A 19510-nucleotide genomic window follows, 5' to 3' on the forward strand; every position below is an offset into this window, starting at 1 on the left:
ATATTCCAGGCCAAGAATCCCCAAGCCCAAGTTGTGGGAGCAGATGAAAGTATTGCCATCATTTCCGGTTTGCGACAGGACAAACTCCCCCTTTTGGTAAAGACTCAAGTGACATGCAAACACTGAAACCATCCTTTCTGCGCAGTGAGTTGATATTCTGGGTTTTCGTTGTTGTATCTGTGCCAATGGAAGTATCTCGGAGCACGCATTGCTAACAGGAGCAACATAATCAGCAGGTCTCATGAAATAACCCCACATAACATATACACACAGGAGCTTCAGGAAGATGTGTACACTTTAATATGAACTCTCTGTAAGGAACGCGTGCATGATAGAGTGTTACACAGTTTAGAGTGTATGTGCAGGGGCGTGTGAATGGATTTTGCAGAAGATGTGGTGTAATGCCATGTTTCTGGTTGGGGGGACTGCTACTTCATCACATGAGTGCCACACAAGGGGGGCACAAGGGTCAGCACACTTTATGTTATTTATCCTCCAGTGATGTGTGCAAATGCTGCATTGGTGTTGTTCTAATCTCACAATTGCATGCATAAAAAGACTTGTCCTGAGAGAGAGAAAGAGAGAGAGAGCGTGACGTGACTGATGCTTATCGACATCCGTGTACGTTGTTGTGTTTACATTTCTTGCAGGCAGCTGGTGTGCATTATCAATGAGTCATGAGTTGAACCAGGACACATTGCAGAGGGCGCCCTCACATGCATCCTCCATATTTGAAGGGTAAGTGTCTTCCTGTTTGCAGAAGATGTCTTCCCTGGCCACTAGTAGCACACACTGGACATATGTATTCATTTATACACCACACTAGCAGCCCGTCCCAACGTTGTCCGGGTATGAATTGCTGCCGGCCAGGAGTATATTGTTTTGTAGGATTTCGTTTTGATAGCATTTCTTATCTGTGACAGGCCTGTAAAACGCTCCGATTCACAGTGAACTGCTGATGCACTTAAGAGTGCGCGTTCAGTAGTGTGTGAACTCGAGTTTCCCTACTTTATTTTTCCTTGCAATATTGTATAGAGCGAACTCCACAACATGGCATGAGCACAATTTACATTACAGAAGAACACATTCATTTGTGGTAGGCACGGGGAGACAAAGCGATTTGCCTGGAATCACAGGATGTTGAGCTGATGCCGAGATTCGAACGTAGCTCCCCAGCTCTAAAGTTCGCAATTCTAGAACTTGTGGCGAGAGGTGTGTCTAAAAGTGTATGTCGGTGCTGGCCATCAATGAGAGAGACCTGTGCATTTTTCAAATCGGTGGTGAAAAAATACGAGTATGTTGCTGGAGATGTGGGCCACCGTGCCACCAATGTACTTATCGGGGGAGGGTAAACACCCATTATTCTGCAACTTTCTTTCCGCATACCATCACTCTGCATACTTTCATTACGAAAGTACCATGACTCCGCAATGCCATTATAACACATGGCATTACATTTTATATGCTTTTACCACGCATACAATTACCACGAAATTCGTTCTAAATGCATGAATGGTAAAAGCATGTTTTTTTTAAATGTTTGGATAAGGTAAGTATGGGTATAGGGGTATATGTTTTGGGGTACTGAGGTATATGTTTTGGGGTGTTTGGGTATTTTAAGGGTTCAGATATAGTTTAGGGTTATGGGATACAGGGGTAGTTTTAGGGTTTAGGGATAGGTATGGGTTTTTGGGTACAGGGGTATTTTTAGGGTTCAGGGCTAGGTTTGGATTTTGGGGTATAGGAGTCTTTTTAAGGTTCAGCGGTAGGTTTGGGTTTTCGGGTACAGTGGTATTTTAAGGGTTCAGGGCTAAGTTTGGGTTTTGGGGTACAGGGGTATTTTTAGGGTTCAGGGGTAGGTTTGGGTTTTGGGGTACAGGGGTATTTTAGGGTTCAGGGGTAGGTTTGGGTTTTGGGGAACAGGGTTATTTTTATGGTTCAGGGCTAAGTTTGGGTTTTGGGGTACAGGGGTATTTTTAGGGTTCAGAGGTAGGTTTGGGTTTTGGGGTACAGGGGTATTTTAAGGGTTCAGGGCTAGGTTTGGGTTTTGGGGTACAGGGGTATTTTTAGGGTTCAGAGGTAGGTTTGGGTGTTGGGGTACAGGGGCATTTTAAGGGTTCAGGGCTAGGTTTGGGTTTTGGGGTACAGGGGTATTTTATGGTTCAGGGGTAGATTTGGGTTTTGGGGTACAGGGGTATTTTTAGGGTTCAGGGCTAGGTTTGGATTTTGGGGTATAGGAGTATTTTTGGGGTTCAGCGGTAGGTTTGGGTTTTCGGGTACAGGGGTATTTTAAGGGTTCAGGGCTAGGTTTGGAGTTTAGGGTATAGGAGTATTTTTAGGGTTCAGCGGTAGGTTTGGGTTTTCGGTTACAGGGGTATTTTAAGGGTTCAGGGCTAGGTTTGGGTTTTGGGGTATAGGGGTATTTTTAGGGTTCAGGGCTAGGTTTGGGTTTTGGGGTACAGGGGTATTTTAGGGTTCAGGGGTAGGTTTGGGTTTCGGGGAACAGGGTTATTTTTATGGTTCAGGGCTAGGTTTGGGTTTTGGGGTACAGGCGTTTTTTTAGGGTTCAGAGGTAGATTTGGGTTTTGGGATACAGGGGTATTTTAAGGGTTCAGGGCTATGTTTGGGTTTTGGGGTACAGGGGTATTTTTAGGGTTCAGAGGTAGGTTTGGGTTTTGGGATACAGGGGTATTTTAAGGGTTCAGGGCTAGGTTTGGGTTTTGGGGTACAGGGGTATTTTAGGGTTCAGGGGTAGGTTTGGGTTTTGGGGTACAGGGGTATTTTTAGGGTTCAGGGCTAGGTTTGGGTTTTGAGGTACAGGGGTATTTATAGGGTTCAGGGCTGGGTTTGGCTTTTGGGGTACAGGGGTTTTTTTAGGGTTTAGGGATAGGTTTGGGTTTTGGGGTGCAGGGTATATTTATAGGGTTAAGATGGGTGAGTGTTTAAAGGTGTTGGGGTATTTTAAGGAGTACGGGTGGGTTATGAATATGGGGTGCAGGAGTATTTAAAGGGAGCAGGGTGGGATTAGCACACGATAAAAGACATGGCATGAAAGGCGGAACATACCACACGCCCCCAGCGTTTGTCACGCCCCAGCACACGCCCACAGCACAACGCAGACACGCCCACAAGGGACTACTTTGCTGGCACGGTTCTTTTACCTTTTAAATGTATATGGAGGGCGTCTGCATAGCCTATGTCCTTCTGCTGCAACTGCCCTTTCCAACGCTGTATTGGGTGTTGTGATTGGTGCTGTACTTTTTGAGTATACCCACCTCAAAGGTTTAGGCTGTCTCTTTATATTATTAGTAGGGATTGGGGATTAAGGCTATTTGATCTGTCTAGGCCAACAATAGGCAGTTGACTACCGGTGCCAGACCAACACACTCCACAATTCCAGAACTGGTGGAACCGCAGCATTTATTTGCATAGCTGAAGCACTGCATAATTCTGGCCAGTGGTTACAGGTGAGGCGCACCAGCACTCCTTTTTGGAGACTTGAACGTATTTTTCAGTAACAGACTTTGAGAGAGATTGGCAGCAAAGGGGGAAAGAAGGAGGAAGAGAAAGACGTAAAAACAGTGACAAAAGGGAGAAAGGAGGGGATGCGAAAGTGGGGTGTAGGGAATCGCAACCAGAGTGGAGGGATTGAGGTGGACACACAGGAGAGAAAAGTGTGATCAGGGAATGAAAAAACGAAACATTTAGGAAGGATAGTGAAACTATGGAAAGGGGAGGCCTGAATACCATAGAAAAGGTGATATGGAGGAGGTTGGGGTAAATAAGCGGAGAGTGAGAAAAGAGAAATCACCACACTGAAGAGAATGGAAACTAACCAAGGCTTAAGTTAAGAAAATATGTTCATCCTGTTGATGCCATCTGCTTTGGGGATGAAAGATAATTTAGTAGGTTAACCTGAAATAAGGGGTTAAACCTGTGCAGTGACATAAAATCTAACTGCACAAACATGATTGCAGACAGGTTGAAATAGGCAGCTCGAGTAGGTGTGATATTTGAGAGGGCAGAGTGGGGTAAAGATGGTTTGATAAGCAACACAGGCAAGGGCAAGGAAGGCGACAGGGACACAAAGCCAATACAAAGCAAAGTGAATGAGGTGTGAATCAAGAGAAAAAAACAGAAAACAAAGAAACACGAGAAAGCATACAAAGAAAGAGCAGAGAGAATGGCTAAAGAAAAGAAAAAAGGTAAGAGAAATGCATAATGAAGGAAGGCAGGGCAAAAAGAAACGCAAATGAGAAAGGGAGAGCGATTGGGAACAGAGATGTGAGAAAAGAGTCAGATAAATTAGAAAAAGAAGGGATAGCCATATAAAGAGGAGACGTTTAGGTTGATAGGAAGGAACACAGCGATAAAAGATAAAGATCAGAGTAGGGATATACAGAAAATCAATAAGACAAAGAATAGTACGTGGATAGACTGCAGGGCAGAACAAGAAAGGAATACGGAGCAGTGGCGACTGAAACAACCAATGTGTTGGGATAGACGAAAAGAAGAGCTTCAGAAAGTAGGAGAGTGAAAGAGGAGTTTACATGGCGTGCAGAAGAAGACGAAGATGGAAGTGCAGCAAGAGAAAGAAATGATTAAGAAAGAAAAAAGTGTTGGAGAAAGAGAAAGATCAGGTGCAGATGGAGTAATAAAAGGAAAGTATTGAGCAGGGAAAAAAGGAGTGGACAGCAACGGGGAAAGATAATGAGAGATGGACACAATGTAAGGATTTCGAGATTTCCAAATTGGAAAAGGTAAGGATAGATAATAAAAAATGAAATACAGATGGATAAACGTAGGGACTGGGAGAGCTAGAAAAAGATGGAATAGAGAGAGAAGGGAAATACAGAATAGAGATAGACAAAATGCAGTGATTAAGTGCGTTGGATAAAAAGAAAGACTAGACAGAGAAGAATAAAGAGAAGGACTGAATATGTGAGCAGATGAAAAATATGAAGGTTAAAGAAGAGGGTTCTTGGGAAAGTGAATGGTTAGATAGGCTGGGAAAGAAATTGAGAGAACTAGAAGCAACGCTGAGGGACAGAAGGTGAATGACTGTACTTTACAGGTGGACCAAACGGACAGTCAGAAAAGGAGAAGGAATAGAGATGCATAGAAAAGGGAGAATGGCAAAAAATGAGATAGCTGGACAGATAAGGAAAATGGACATGAAGAAAGGGAAGGGCTAGATACAGACAAAGTTAGGGAAGGGATAAACTGAGAAGGAGAAAAGAAGGGATAACAGAGACAGAGCTAGGACAAGTGATGTAGATAAAAAGAAGGAAATCAGAGAGGTGGAGAAAGAATGGATACAAGGACAAAGAAAAATACAGAGATATGGAGAACAGGTCACGGAATGAAATCAAGAAAAAGAAGGACTCCAATAGAAAAAAGAAAAGCACAGGGAGATAAAGAAAAAGAAAGTTTAGACAGAAGGAAACAAAATACAGATAAATGGAACATAATTAATCTTGAGATGGAGAAAGTGAAGTGACAGAGATGGAGCAGAGGACCAGTTAAGCCCCACTGTACTTTACCCCACAGATTCAACGACCATGCAGAGTACGTAATGTTGTGAATCCCAATAAATCTCAGCCGCTTCTCATGAGTTTTGCTGAAATGCACTGCTACAGAGTATGTGACTACGGCCCAGCGATGCAGTAACACTGGCTGCAAAATCTGCTCGCAGTTTGATACCAGTGTTGATTTATATGAACTTGTTTACATACTAATAGGTTAGTTCACAAAATGCTAAGTTGGAGTAGGTCTCAATCTTGCCTACCTCATTAATATTTATGAGATTAGTTGCACATTGCGACGCACTCTGACTGGCCACAATTATGGGGATGGTGGCATGTGGTGGCCATTAGTCAACCATGTGCTACTGTTTGAAATAAGAATACTTTTTTTTTGCAGATGCAGCCTGCTTTTCTTTAAGGAAACTGAACTGCATTAACAAATAGGGTTCTTAAAAAGTTTCAGTGGGAGATGGCAGTGATTATCTGGACCACTATCTACTCACTCTTAAAACTTTCACAAAAGATAAGGGGTTAAATGGGGACCCATACTCTTTTGCAAAAGGGATACCACCCCATCTTTGAGGTTTGCAACTTTGTAATGGCTGTAAACGGAAAAAAATTGATAAAGTCCATTTCAATTGGATATCTTATAGGAAAGTCCACAAAATGTCCCTTAAAATGACAAATATACACCCAGTCGCAGTCCCATTTTAGGAGTCAGTAAAAAAGTACAGACTCTTAAAATGGTATTCATACATTGCAGAAAAATTTTTGCAATCGGAAAGTCAGATTAGGAGTGTTCGCAGCATGAAATATAGTTTTTACATCTGTGCAAGATTCTTCTACTAGCTGAAAAAAAGCTTGAATTCAGCAGAAAATGCATACTTTTTCAGAGATACAAATCCAAATTGCATATTTATTAATATTGCACTTTACTTCAACATCAAGAACCAGGATCACAAACTGCTTGACTCTAAAGGAGCATCTCTAGCTTTTAGTAGAGCGAAGAACTGTCAGGTTCACCATTAATAAAGTCCTCAGAGCTGAAAAGCCAACCTCCCTTCAAAAACAGATAGTTTTACATCATGAACCTGTGATCAAAAGCACATCCAATATTCACAATAAATATTTTATAGTAAAAAAATCCTTATTCCAATATTTTACCAGCTGCAAAAAACCTATTTAAACAAGTAAAACTAAGACAAACTCAGTGCCTATGTTAGGGTGCTTTCACACATGCCAAGCACATTAGTAGGCGGCCATCTTGGATGGACAACTAGTAACTGTTTCCCACGGAACCCTGCATATGGTAGATCAACTTAGATCAGATTGTAGTAACATACCAGTGCTCAGAAGATGAGCATGCTTCTATCAGTGTCATATTTAAAAACATCCTACTTTAAAAAAATATGTTAAATAGTTGCAAAAGCGCAAGCAAATTCATTACCTCTCCAAGGAAGCTCAATTTTCAATTCACAGTCACATTCCTGTATAGTCAGGTGTAAACCTTGTGGCACAAAAATGCAACAATAACAAACTATTGCAAGAAGTCTGCAAGGTGAGGGGGAGCTTATAAAATAACAAATGCCTAATACAAGTAGGTACGTATACTTATCAACTTTGTAATATCTTCCCAAAACGAACGTACAAAATACATGGTCTAGAGTTTATTTCAGTTTCTGAAAGTCATAACTCCTTGCTATGACATCACAACGGTAATCAACCTTTACAACTAAACTATTAACCTGCATACCATCACTCCGCATACCTTTATAACGAAAGTACCATTACCCCGCAAAACCATAATAACGCATGATATTACATTTTATATGCTTTTACCACGCATGCTTTTACAACGAAATTCGTTGTAAGGGCATGTATGGTAAAATCATATTTTTTTGATATTTTTAAGTTTAAGATATGTAAATGCTTTTAGTTTGGGGTGTAGGGGTATATGTTTTGGGGTGCAGGAGATATTTTTAGGGTTCAGGGTGAGTTGAGGTTTTGGGGTGCAGGGGTATTAGGGTTCAGGGTGGGTTTGGGGTGATGGGGCATTTTTAGGGTTTAGGGGTATTTCGTTTTTGGGGACAGGGGCATTTTTAGGGTGGTTTAGGGGTGCAGGAGATATTTTTAGGGTTCAGGGTGAGTTTAGATTGTGGGGTACAGGGGGGTTTATTAGGGTTCAGGGAGGGTTTGGGATTTGGGGTGCACATTGTATTTCTACGGTTTAGAGGTATTTAGGTTTTGGGGTACAGGGGCATTTTTAGGGTTCAGGGTGGGTTTGGGTTTTAGGGTGCGGGAGATAGTTTTAGGGCTCAATTTGAGTTTAGATTTTGGGGTAAATGGGTTTCAATAGGGTTCAGGGTGGGTTTTGGGGAATTTTTAGGGTTTAGGGGTATTTCGTTTTTGGGGTACAGGGGCATTTTTAAGGTGGGTTTGGGTTTTGGGGTGCAGGAGATATTTTAGGGTTCAGGGTAAGTTTAGGTTTTAGGGTGCAGGGGGTAATTTTAGGGTTCAAGATGGATTTGGGTTTTGGGGTGCCGAGGGATTTTTTAGGGTTTAGGGGTATTAAGGTTTTGGGGTACAGGGGCATTTTTAGGATTTAGGGGGGGTTTAGGTTTTGGGGCAAAGAAGGTATTTTTAAGATTGAGGGTGGATTTAGGTTTTGGGCTGCAGGGGTATTTTTAGGGGTCAGGGTGGGTTTAGCCTTTGGGGTGCAGGGGTATTTTTAGGGTTAAGGGTTTGTTTGGGTTTTGGGGGACAGGTGAATTTTAAGGGGTATTAGAGTTTTTTAGGGGTAAGGGTGGGTTAGGAATTTGGGGTGCTGGGGTATATTAAGGGATCAGGGTGGGTTTAGTTTTTAGGGTGTAAAGGGTTAATTAAAAAAATATATCTATATATATTTCCTAACAAAGCCCCGGGGGTTTTGAAGGCGCACTCCACTGCGATTACAGCGCCCTCAGGCTCAATTAATTCAGAGAACCAGCATCTTCATACGGGGTTAAAGTTCTGTGTCGACGCGTTTCGAAGCAACAGCTTCTTCCTCCAGGACAGCTTGGAATTACAGCACAGATGGCTTCAATCATCCGTTTTAAGTACATGCAAAGACCCGCAGTGGAGTTTAGTACAGTGCATGTTGGGACACAGAGTCCCAATTGAAGCAAAGTCTTAGCCACAGTGGGTTCCGTGTGTTCTTCATTTAAAAAGCATTATTTTGGTCTTTAGTGGACCCCCCTATGCCACACTGGTTAATTGCCTCTCCATCGCAGTGCTACTCGCGGTGGCGGTAAAGTTCCTCATACCGTGCAGCCTTCCCTGTGTCAAGAAAATAGTGCAGCCTCCCACGGCTGGGCAGCCGTGTATTTAATGATAAATATATATATATATATATATATATATATATATATATATATATATGTGTGTGTGTGTGTGTGTATATATATATATATATATTTATATATAAATGTTTTTAAAAATTGATAATTTTAAAAAACATATATAATATACACATAGATATATACACACACACACACACACACACACACATATGTCCATACTAATATAATAAAGAGAGAGCCCAAACCTTTGAGGCGGGTAATCTCAGGAACCACAGCACAAATCACAACACCCAATACAGTGTTGGAAAGGGCAGTTTCAGCAGAGGGACATAGGCTATGCAGACACCCACCATATACATTTAAAAGGTTCAAGAACCTTCCAGCAAAGTAGTCCCTTGTGGGCGTGTCTGCGTTGTGCTGTGGGTGTGACAAACGCTGGGGGCGTGTGGTACGTTCCACCCTTCATGCCATGTCTCATATTGTGTGCTAATCCCACCCTGCTCCCTTTAAATACCCCTGCACCCCATAATCATAACCCAGCCTTACTCCTTAAAATACCCCAACACCCTTAAACACTAACCCATCTTAACCCTATAAATATACCCTGTACCCCAAAACACAAACCTATCCCTAAACCCTAAAAGCCCTGTAGCCCAATACCCAAACCTAGCCCTGACCCCTATAAATACCCCTGTACCTCAAAACCCAAACCTACCCCTGAACCCTAAAAATACTCCTGTACCCCAAAACCCAAACCTAGCCCTGAACCCTAAAAATACCACTGTACCCCAGAAGGACATAGGCTATGCAGACGCCCACCATATACATTTAAAAGGTTCAAGAACCTTCCAGCAAAGTAGTCCCTTGTGGGCGTGTCTGCGTTGTACTGTGGGTGTGACAAACGCTGGGGGAGTGTGGTACGTTCCGCCTTTCATGCCTTGTCTCATATTGTGTGCTAATCCCACCCTGCTCCCTTTAAATACCCCTGCACCCCATAATCATAACCCACCCTTACTCCTTAAAATACCCCAACACCCTTAAACACTAACCGATCTTAACCCTATAAATATACCCTGTACCCCAAAACATAAACCTATCCCTAAACCCTAAAAATACCCCTGTACCCCAAAACCCAAACCTAGCCCTGAACCCTATAAATACCCCTGTACCTCAAAACCCAAACCTAGCCCTGAACCCTAAAAATACCACTGTACCCCAAACCTACCCCTGTACCCCAAAATACCCCTGTACCAAAAACCTACCCCTGAACCCTAAAAATACCTCTGTACCCCCAAACCTAGCCCTGACACCTAGAAATAACCCTGTACCCCAAAACCCAAACCTACCCCTGAACCCTAAAATACCCCTGTACCCCAAAACCCAAACCTAGCCCTGAACCCTAAAAATACCCCTGTACCCCAAAACCCAAACCTACCCCTGAACCCTTAAAATACCCCAGTACCCCAAAACCCAAACCTACCCCTGAACCCTAAAAATACCCCTATACCCCAAAACCCAAACCTAGCCCTGAACCCTAAAAACACCCCTGTACCCCAAAACCCATAACTATCCATAAACCCTAAAACTACCCCTGTACCCCATAACCCAAAACTATATCTGAACCCTTAAAATACCTAAACACCCCAAAACATATACCTCAGTACCCCAAAACATATACCCCTATACCCATACTTACCTTATCCAAACATAAAAAAACATGCTTTTACCATTCATGCATTTTCTACGAATTTCGTTGTAAATGTATGCGTGGTAAAAGCATACAAAATGTAATGTCATGTGTTATAATGGCATTGCGGAGTCATGGTACTTTTGTAATGAAAGTATGCGGAGTGATGGTATGCGGAAAGAAAGTTGAGGAATAATGGGTGTTTACCCTCCCCCGGTAAGTACATTGGTGGCACGGCGGGCCACATCTCCAGCAACATACTCATATTTTTTCACCAGCCATTTGAAAAATGCACAGGTCTCTCTCATTGATGGTCAGCACTGACATACACTTTTAGACACACCTCCCGCCACAAGTTCTAGAATTGCGAACTTTAGAGCCTGGGAGCTATGTTCGAATCTCGGCATCAGCTCATCATCCTGTGTTTCCAGGCAAATCGCTTTGTCTCCCTGTGCCTACCACAAATGAATGTGTTCTTCTGTAATGTAAATTGTGCTCATGCCATGTTGTCGAGTTCGCGCTATATATTATTGCAAGGAAAAATAAAGTAGGGAAACTCGAGTTCACACACTACTGAACGCGGACTCTTAAGTGCATCAGCAGTGCACTGTGAATCGGAGCGTTTCACAGGCCTGTCTCAGATAAGAAATGCTATCAAAACAAAATCCTACAAAACAATATACTACTGGCCGACAGCAATTCATAACCGGACAACGTCGGGGCGGGCTGCTAGTACATATATATATATAGATATTTAGGTTAAGTACTTTTAAATAAGTTTATGCCTTCACCAAACATGCCTTTGCGTTGTAATGGCATGCGTGGTAAAGTCATATGCGGGGTAGAAATTTGCGGGGAGATTGTATCGCGGAGTAATTGCACCCGCATTGTAAAAAATGTAGAGTGATGGTATGCGGGGTAATTGACTGCGGGATATCGTCATATATTCCATCACAACAGTTAATAACAAAACAGGTTACTTACTGTTGAGAGGTCATAAAGGCTTTCCAGGACAGGTGACAGAGCTCTCAGAGGGACTGTCACGCAGCACTGTCTGCTCTGACTGAAAGCAGAAAGCACAGCTACAGGAGGGGGGAGAAAGGTAGTGGGTTTTGGTTAAGGACAGCAGGTAAGATATTTATTTTTCACATTTGCGTCAGGGTGGAGATGGCATGTTACGCATGGCTCTACCATTATCCTCTGCCACTGCACAATAGGTGAAGGCAGGGGCAGATAATTTTGGGAGCCCATGCATAACATAAAATTATAGATTGGTAAAAAAAGTGAATTACAGGGATGTTTTTCGTCTCGAGGTTCCGAGTGACATCATAGACAACTTGAACTTTGCTCTCGTTGTCTATTTCATGTCACTACGACCTCTCGGTGAAAAAAAATCCTGAAATTCACTGTTACCTATCTATAATTCTATATGTTGTATACTGCTCCTTAGGAAGCCTTTATTGCAAATAAGATCAAAATCCTGTTAATCACTGTAATGACGTCAGATTTGGCTTAACTGCTAGAGTGGTCGACTTTGAAGTTAGGGAACCGGGTTCGAGTCTGGCAGAAGGCTCAAACATCCTATGGGCAAATCACTTATTCTCTCTGTGCCTATAAAATGAATGTGTTCATCTGTAATGCACTGGATGCTCATGTAAAGCTCTCTGATACCTTCGGGTCGAGTTTGCGCTTCATAAAACTGCAAAAAAAAAAACTGTTGTTAACCACTGTGGTGACTTCACCAGGGAAATGCTTGATTCCTGGTTATTCCACTGCATCACCTAGGTTTCCAGAGACCCCCACAAAGAGGTAGATTGGCAGTCTCACCTACTTTTTCCCGCCTCTCCCCGGTCTCCACAGACTCCAGGGAGTTAGGGACATGCGGACAACACTGTGCCTATGCCAATCGCCTTCTTCCCTGTCATCATTTGCTGAAAAGGGAAAAGAATCCATGCTGACAAGCGGCTCTCACAGAGCGGCTGTCAGCGCGATGCTAGCTCTCCTCTCTTGGTGCGAGAGCAGGGCTGTGAGGGGGTAGGGGTGGGAGTGTTCAGGGCGTGGTGGGGTTTGGTGGGAAGATGGCAGGTTATTTTTTTTCTTCTGTTTACCAACTGCCAACTGGCAAGGGTGCAAATTCAGGATAGTGTGTGTACAAATTCAGGACAAAGGGTCAAAATTCAGGACAAAAATTTAGGACAGGAGGTCAAATTTCGGGACAAAAATTCGGAACAAAAGGTGCGTTTTGCAGACAAATCAGAGGAGGTAGAGCAATAGTATATAAGTAAGCCCATCCATATCCAAACATTGAACCATTTTCACACCCATCCCTCATGTATCCTTCCATCCATTCATCATTTCACTCATCCATCACTCCATCCACCCTTTCACTCATCCATCAATTATGCATTTATCCACCGTTTCACCCTATCCATCCACTCTTTCACCAATCCATCCATTCACTCATCCATCCAGCCATCCTATCACTTACTCACCCATCCACCCAGTCACGCATCCTTCAACCCAATCACCCTTTCAGCCATCCATCCATCAAACCTCCCTTTCTTTCTCCTTTAACCCTTTCACTTAGCCAAAATTCCTTCCATCATCCACCCACCCATCAATCCATCTCCTCATCCTCTCATGAATCCATCCAATGACCCCATCCATCTACTCATCCACTCATGAATACACCCATTGACCCTATCAGTCATCTATCCATTCTCTCATCCATCCTTTCAATCCTTCATTCATCTATCCATTATTTTGTCCATCTATCATCCCTTTCACTCACTCACTCACCAACCCTTTCACCCATCCATTCACCCTTTCACTTATCAATTTAATCCATCCATGATTTCACTCATTCATCCACCCATTCACTCACCAATCATCCCTCCTTTCACTCATGCATCCTTTCACTCATCCATCCACCCTTTTACCCATCCAGCCTCCCTTCCGCCCACACATCCATCTATTTACCTTTTCTCTCATCCATCCTTCCACTCACTCACTCATTCATCCATCCATCCTTTCTGTCATTATCTATCAATTCACCCTTTCATCCATCCATTCGCCCTTTAACTAATCCATTCAGCCATCCACCCATCCCTTCACTCACTCACTCGCCCAACTTTTCATAATAATTAGGAGCTGAGCATTTGTCTGCAGAGTTGCAAACAGAAGAGGCCCATCAAGAATTTCACCCTTGCTGTAATTCCTAAAGTGAGGGGTGGGATAGAGGTTGGGTTCACTATGCCACTGCACATGGGCAATCTGAAAAAGTGGAAGTCATGAGTCATGCATGATGCACAGTGCCAGGACGTGAGGTGACTGTGACAGTGTTATTTCCAGGGCTTTTTTGGGTTGAAAACACAGGGGGTCTCTCCAAAGGGGGTGTTAGATGTAATTAAGGGCATGGCTTAAAAGACCTTTGCTAAAAATGTGTGCTTAGTATGGTGTACCGCCCAACTGGTATTTTGCCTGATCTTTCATTGTATCCAGATATATAACACAACAAGTAACGTTACAACTACAATAAGCCAGAATGATTGGCTTTTTCAATGGTTGTTAGTTGCATAAAATAAAAAAGCAGCAACCATAGCTTCATTGAATATAATATTGAAAATGCATCAGTCCTAAAATGATAAGACTGTGAAAGAACTCTAGCTTCTTCTTTTTAACTTCTTTCACCGCCTTCTTTCATGAACTGGATTCTCATGTAGCAGCCCTGGCGTTTTTGCACCTTTCTTCCTTCTGACTTAATGCTCTGTCTAGACCATGGAAAGACGAGGCCCAGCACATGCTTTAACCAGGGACACCTTAAGGATTTTGGGGTCCCTCGGCCAAAAATAATTTTGGGCCCCCTGCTAGAACAACTCTGAATGTATTATTCATTTCAGCTCATGCATGCCCTCAGCAACTATGGTCTGATCATTTACAATCCTCTTTGCTGGGCCCCAAACATTTAAGGTAACCCCTGTCCGTCAGGGGCAAAGCCTTTAAATATTTATGAGATATTAAGACCTGGGAGCCGCTTTTAATATTGTACAGGGGGCCCCATCATCTTTGCTTTATGCCACTGTCTGAGACTATCCTGAAAGCTTAACGATGGGGCCCCTGGAAAGGTGGGGGCCCTGGACAAGATCCCACTTTGCCCATGCCTTAAAACGTTTCTGGCTTTAACAGCCCAGACTGGCCCACTGTCACTCTGTATGTTTCAATCAGCTGCATACAGAATGAGGATAAACGGTGTGGGGCTGCTTATGTGCTCCGAGGATGAGTGGTGTCTGCCCCATCAGGGAGTTGAGGCTTTATGCAGGGGAACAGTGCTGTTCCCTGCAATGCCCAAAATTACGGACAAAGGGTATCCGTAAAAGGGATCATCATGGACACCGGACGTGAGATCCAAATTACAGACGGCCTGTGAAATTTACGGACGGTTGGTCACCTTACCCAAGACAGAGGAAGTGGGGGGTGTGGCAGGAGGCCAGGTACTACTTTCATACACTTTCTTGGGGGAGGACTGGGACTAGATACAGAGGGTGATGTGCATCGGTGACAAGATGCTAAGTATCTTTTTTTAAGATTAGGCTATGGGTGGAGAAGGTTTTTTCCAGAAGGTGATGTGGTGGGTCACAAGGGGCCTGATTTTTTGTATATTTTATTTACATATTATATGTGGGCCCCCCATTACTTTGCCCCTGTACATGTTGCAAGCAGGTTCAGCGAATTTGAGGGGGAGGGGTGGTGTCACATACAACATAATATAGAAGGTTAAACTTTGAACAACGGGGATGTTTATCAGTTTGTGGCTCTGAGTGGCACAGACACAGAACTTCGTGTTCGTCTATTTTAAGACACAGAACTCCTTGCTGAATAATAAACCAGTTATTCACCATTACCCATTTAAAATTCGTTGTATAAGAAATTCATATATGTGTTTGAAACTCTACTATCAGCTGCGATGCGGAAACAGGCTAGGTGACAATCTGTTGTGTCACTACCGCCCTCATTCAAATATGTCCAATACTGGTCTGCAGGACAGGCGAATGCTGTTGCCTAAACGATCCGAACTATTAATGAGTCAAACATAATATTCTTACCCTAAACCACTGTTCAGTGTTAAATTAGTTGTATCTTATGAGCGCAAACTAGAAGTGCATTTTGATTAGCTAAAAAGCAACAAAAAAAGGAGTGAATTATTTGTATGTACTGAATGTATCACACACCCAAAACACACTTTGACCCTCGCTCTTAAGATATTTTAACAAGAAGACGTATTCCACATAATACAGGTGGAATACAGGCTTTTCCCCTGGGCATCAGCAGTTTCTCTCTTGCCACAAAGGGGCCTTAATTAATGACGAAGCAGAACAAGTCCTCAGGTTAGACAGCCTAGAGGGTCACGCCTTGTGCAGCAGAGCTACTTACTTTCAGGTACAGACATATGCAATTCTTTTCTTTAGGGTGGACACGGATATACAGATGATTGCCTCAAATGGCAGAATCCTGCAACTAGTTAAGCACAGCCAGGCTGGCTCATGCCTCCGAGAGCAGCCCTATCCCTCAGTGTACACACAGATGTGCACTCACAGCCAAGCAGCAGCATATCTGTGACGTACACGCACAGGACTCACCTCAGACAGCAGACCTAGCTGCTGATTTTACACTGACACGCAGCCTCGCACCTCAGACAGCTAAGCTTCACCTCACGGTGCACACACATGTAACCATCCCCTAGACAGCACAGATATACCTTGCGCTGCGCAGACATTTGCAGACCTAAGTCAGACAGCAGAGCTATATATCAGCCATGCTGTACGCAAATGTAGAAATCAACTCAACAGCAAAGCTACCCCTCACGTTAAACACGGTCATAGAGCCCTGCATAGCTAACGACAGGCACACGACTCAGGCAGTGGAAATGTCTCTTTTTTCGCATGTCCTAACCAGGCAGGGCGGTCGCCTCGGCCAACAAAAGGTAGCATTTGATATTTCATACAACCCGGACACAGCTGGGGCACTGCTTCCGGTGCTCACCTTGGTCGCCAGGGCCTCCGCGCTCTCGCGGCACGTCTTCTCAATCTCCAGGTTGCTCTGCATGGAGCTGACTTCCTCAATGACCTTGTGAGATACTAGAGAAATGGGAAGAAACAAGATGTGCAGGTCAGGCCAGTTCCAGGGTTACTCATCCCGCCCCCCGCCGAGCGTAGGCACCCCCTGATTTTGAGGAATTTAAAGATGGGTTTGTGTAACACCCTCCATCTAATCTGCTTTTCTTGGAACACTGTCAGTGCCATGACAAATCATTTGTTCTGACTTCAGGGAGCGCAGTGTGCAAAGGAGGCTTTCCCCTCTTTATCTCGGTGTATTCCCAGGCGCACTAAAACAACACGGCCTTGGACGAGGCATTTCATGAATGCCCTTCACTCACAGTGGCAGCAGTTCAGAGACGTGCGGCCAACTCCGGGGTACAGAGCGGTCAGCCACACTTCGACCCCTGATGCCCCAGCACCGCAAATCGAAGTGGGCTGTGCCATGTTGAGCGACTGGTTGTATTCCACTTTACTGGACGAAAAGTGAGGTGAAAGGAAGACCACATTTACTCCGAAAAATAAGGGTGATAGTAGCACTGCCGAAAAATGAATACTATCTATTCCTGCGATCTTTTACTAATGTTGATGTGAAAGGGGCCAGCAAACACAGAGTACGTAAGCCCCATGAACACCCAAGACCCACTGAAGGAGAAAGGTGTGTAACCAGCAGGAGCGTTTACTTGACTGCCCCAACAGAGGGCGCACCCTTCCAAGAACAGGCTTCCCTGATGAGGTGGAGAAAGTAGAAAGTATCACATATGTGGGGGAATTGCTAACAGTATTGGGCAGGCTTGTTGGTACATAGGGGAAGGCCTGATCAATGCACATAAGAGTGAATTAATGTCGCCAGTTGTTAAGGGCGAATGAATGAAATAACTGATTTCTGGGTGGATGAATGTAGTACCATGGGGTACCTTGTATGCATGTAGGCATGCACAGAAGGTTAGATGGCTAAACTGAGGCATAAAGACGAGTGAATAATCCAAGCATGAATGCCTATGCCGGTGGCTCAAACACATTACATGGAAGGCAACGGTGGATAACCAAACGCACACATATATGGATGAATTAAACGATGCACACGTTAACGAAAACATGGGATAAGTGGCGAATTGGCAAAAACAATTACATTTTCAACACCTTTCTAAATAGCATACATTTAATTTCCGAACGTTAGTGGCATTTTCCATATGTTGGGGGGGAAGATGGGGGGAGAGGAGGGGGGGGGGGGTTGTTATGAGCTCATCATAAGTCACGGGCATCGTTTATAAAGATATCTAGACAGAGAAATTATCCCTAGTCCACAGCGGTTCGAGGTTTACAGTTTGAATTAAATACGCCCTTGGCGCTCATTCGACTTACTTACAATGTGCAGACCTTTTTTATTGTAAAAGAATACAAATCGATAAAATAATGTACACAATGAGCACAATTAATAATGACTACCATCATACAAAGAAATCAAACCAAGATATGCCGGACAGTACCATACGAAAAAATTATGAAAAATTATGAATTATGAAAATTATGAAAACCATTCACGCTGTCGACTGAACGATGACACTATACAATTAAAAAGCATTACAATTTTCAAAGCGCGCGCCCTAGGTATGTACAGAAGAAAAACACATGGTTAATTCCAGCAGCTTGAAGACAACATTACACTAGAAAAATAATGTGACAATAATAACACTGACAGCTGATGTTAGAAATAATTTGAGCAGTATGTATTAGCCTGCAGAACTGAATTTGTTTGACATCCAATTCCAAATATTTAGCGACTCAGTTGGGAATTCAGGGCCATATGTATGAAGCAAATTTGCATTCGCAAAGGCCGAAATTCGCAGAATTTCGGCCTTTGCGAATGCGAAATAGCAAAATGATATGTATGAAGTAAAATCTGGTCCAAAATAAGGTATCGCAAAATTTGCGATTCCTTATCTTGCAATTGCATTTTATGAATCACACATTTTGCGATTCCTTAAATGCAATGTATGAAGCCCAAAAAAAATCCAAAATGCCCTTAAGGAATCGCAAATTACCACCAAATTCTAGTTGGTGGTAAGTTGCGATTTCCGTGAAAAATGCACATTTCAGCATTTTTCAAAGTGCCATGTGACGCACATATATGCCCTTAGGGCATGTATGTGCGCCACATGTGCACCCATGCATATTTCAGGGGTGCAACAGGGTGTCCTTTGGACACCCCTGAACCCTTGAAATTATTCTCAATTTGTGATTTTCAAATTGCGAATCGCAAAATTGAGAATACCTTCCCATTCATTCCTATGGGCCTCCTGGCCCATAGGAATGAATGGGAAAGTATTCCTTAATTGCGATTCCCAATTTGCTAATCGCAATTAAGGAATACTAAGAATTCGCAAAAAAAAAGCGAATTTGTACATACATACCAATTTGCGATTCTGAAATAGCGATTTCTTAAAAATCGCTATTTCAGAATTGCAAATCGGTACCTTCATACATATGGCCCTCTATTCTATTTCTAAAACTTTAAAACCAACAACAAAGCTTTATTTCAGTGTTTCACATAATAACTTATTAAACATATTTTCTTCCTGAGACCGAGCTGCCCTTGGCATACATACATGTCATATGGTGAATGGGTTCAGTACAGGACTTCCGTCCTTCGCCTCCGCGTGCGCCAGGCAGAGAGGATGACGGGTACACGTTGGATTGACAATAGAACGCACCTGCTGTAAGCTGCTAAAGGTCACTACCAGCCAACAATTTTATTTAAAGGTGGAACATTAAACTCGCCCTGAGCACCCAGGTGTGGCCGCGGACCCAGGTGCCTGCTGACACCAGTTAGGGGCTAGGGGCCTCGCTGTGATTTATTGGTGCAGC

The 19510-nt window shown here is 43.3% G+C and overlaps 1 protein-coding gene across 1 annotated transcript in view; it reads right to left on the reverse strand.

Annotated features, from left to right (window-relative positions):
* SHTN1 (shootin 1) overlaps positions 1-19510 on the reverse strand; it is a 630861-nt gene that overhangs the window by 357909 nt on the left and 253442 nt on the right. The window contains exon 4 of the mRNA XM_086922914.1: positions 16590-16684. Coding sequence (XP_086779040.1) covers positions 16590-16684 — 95 coding nt within the window. The remainder of the gene's footprint in view (positions 1-16589; positions 16685-19510) is intronic.

This window comes from Lissotriton vulgaris, chromosome 5 (genome assembly GCF_964263255.1).
Source record: "Lissotriton vulgaris chromosome 5, aLisVul1.2, whole genome shotgun sequence".
Lineage (NCBI taxonomy): Eukaryota > Metazoa > Chordata > Amphibia > Caudata > Salamandridae > Lissotriton > Lissotriton vulgaris.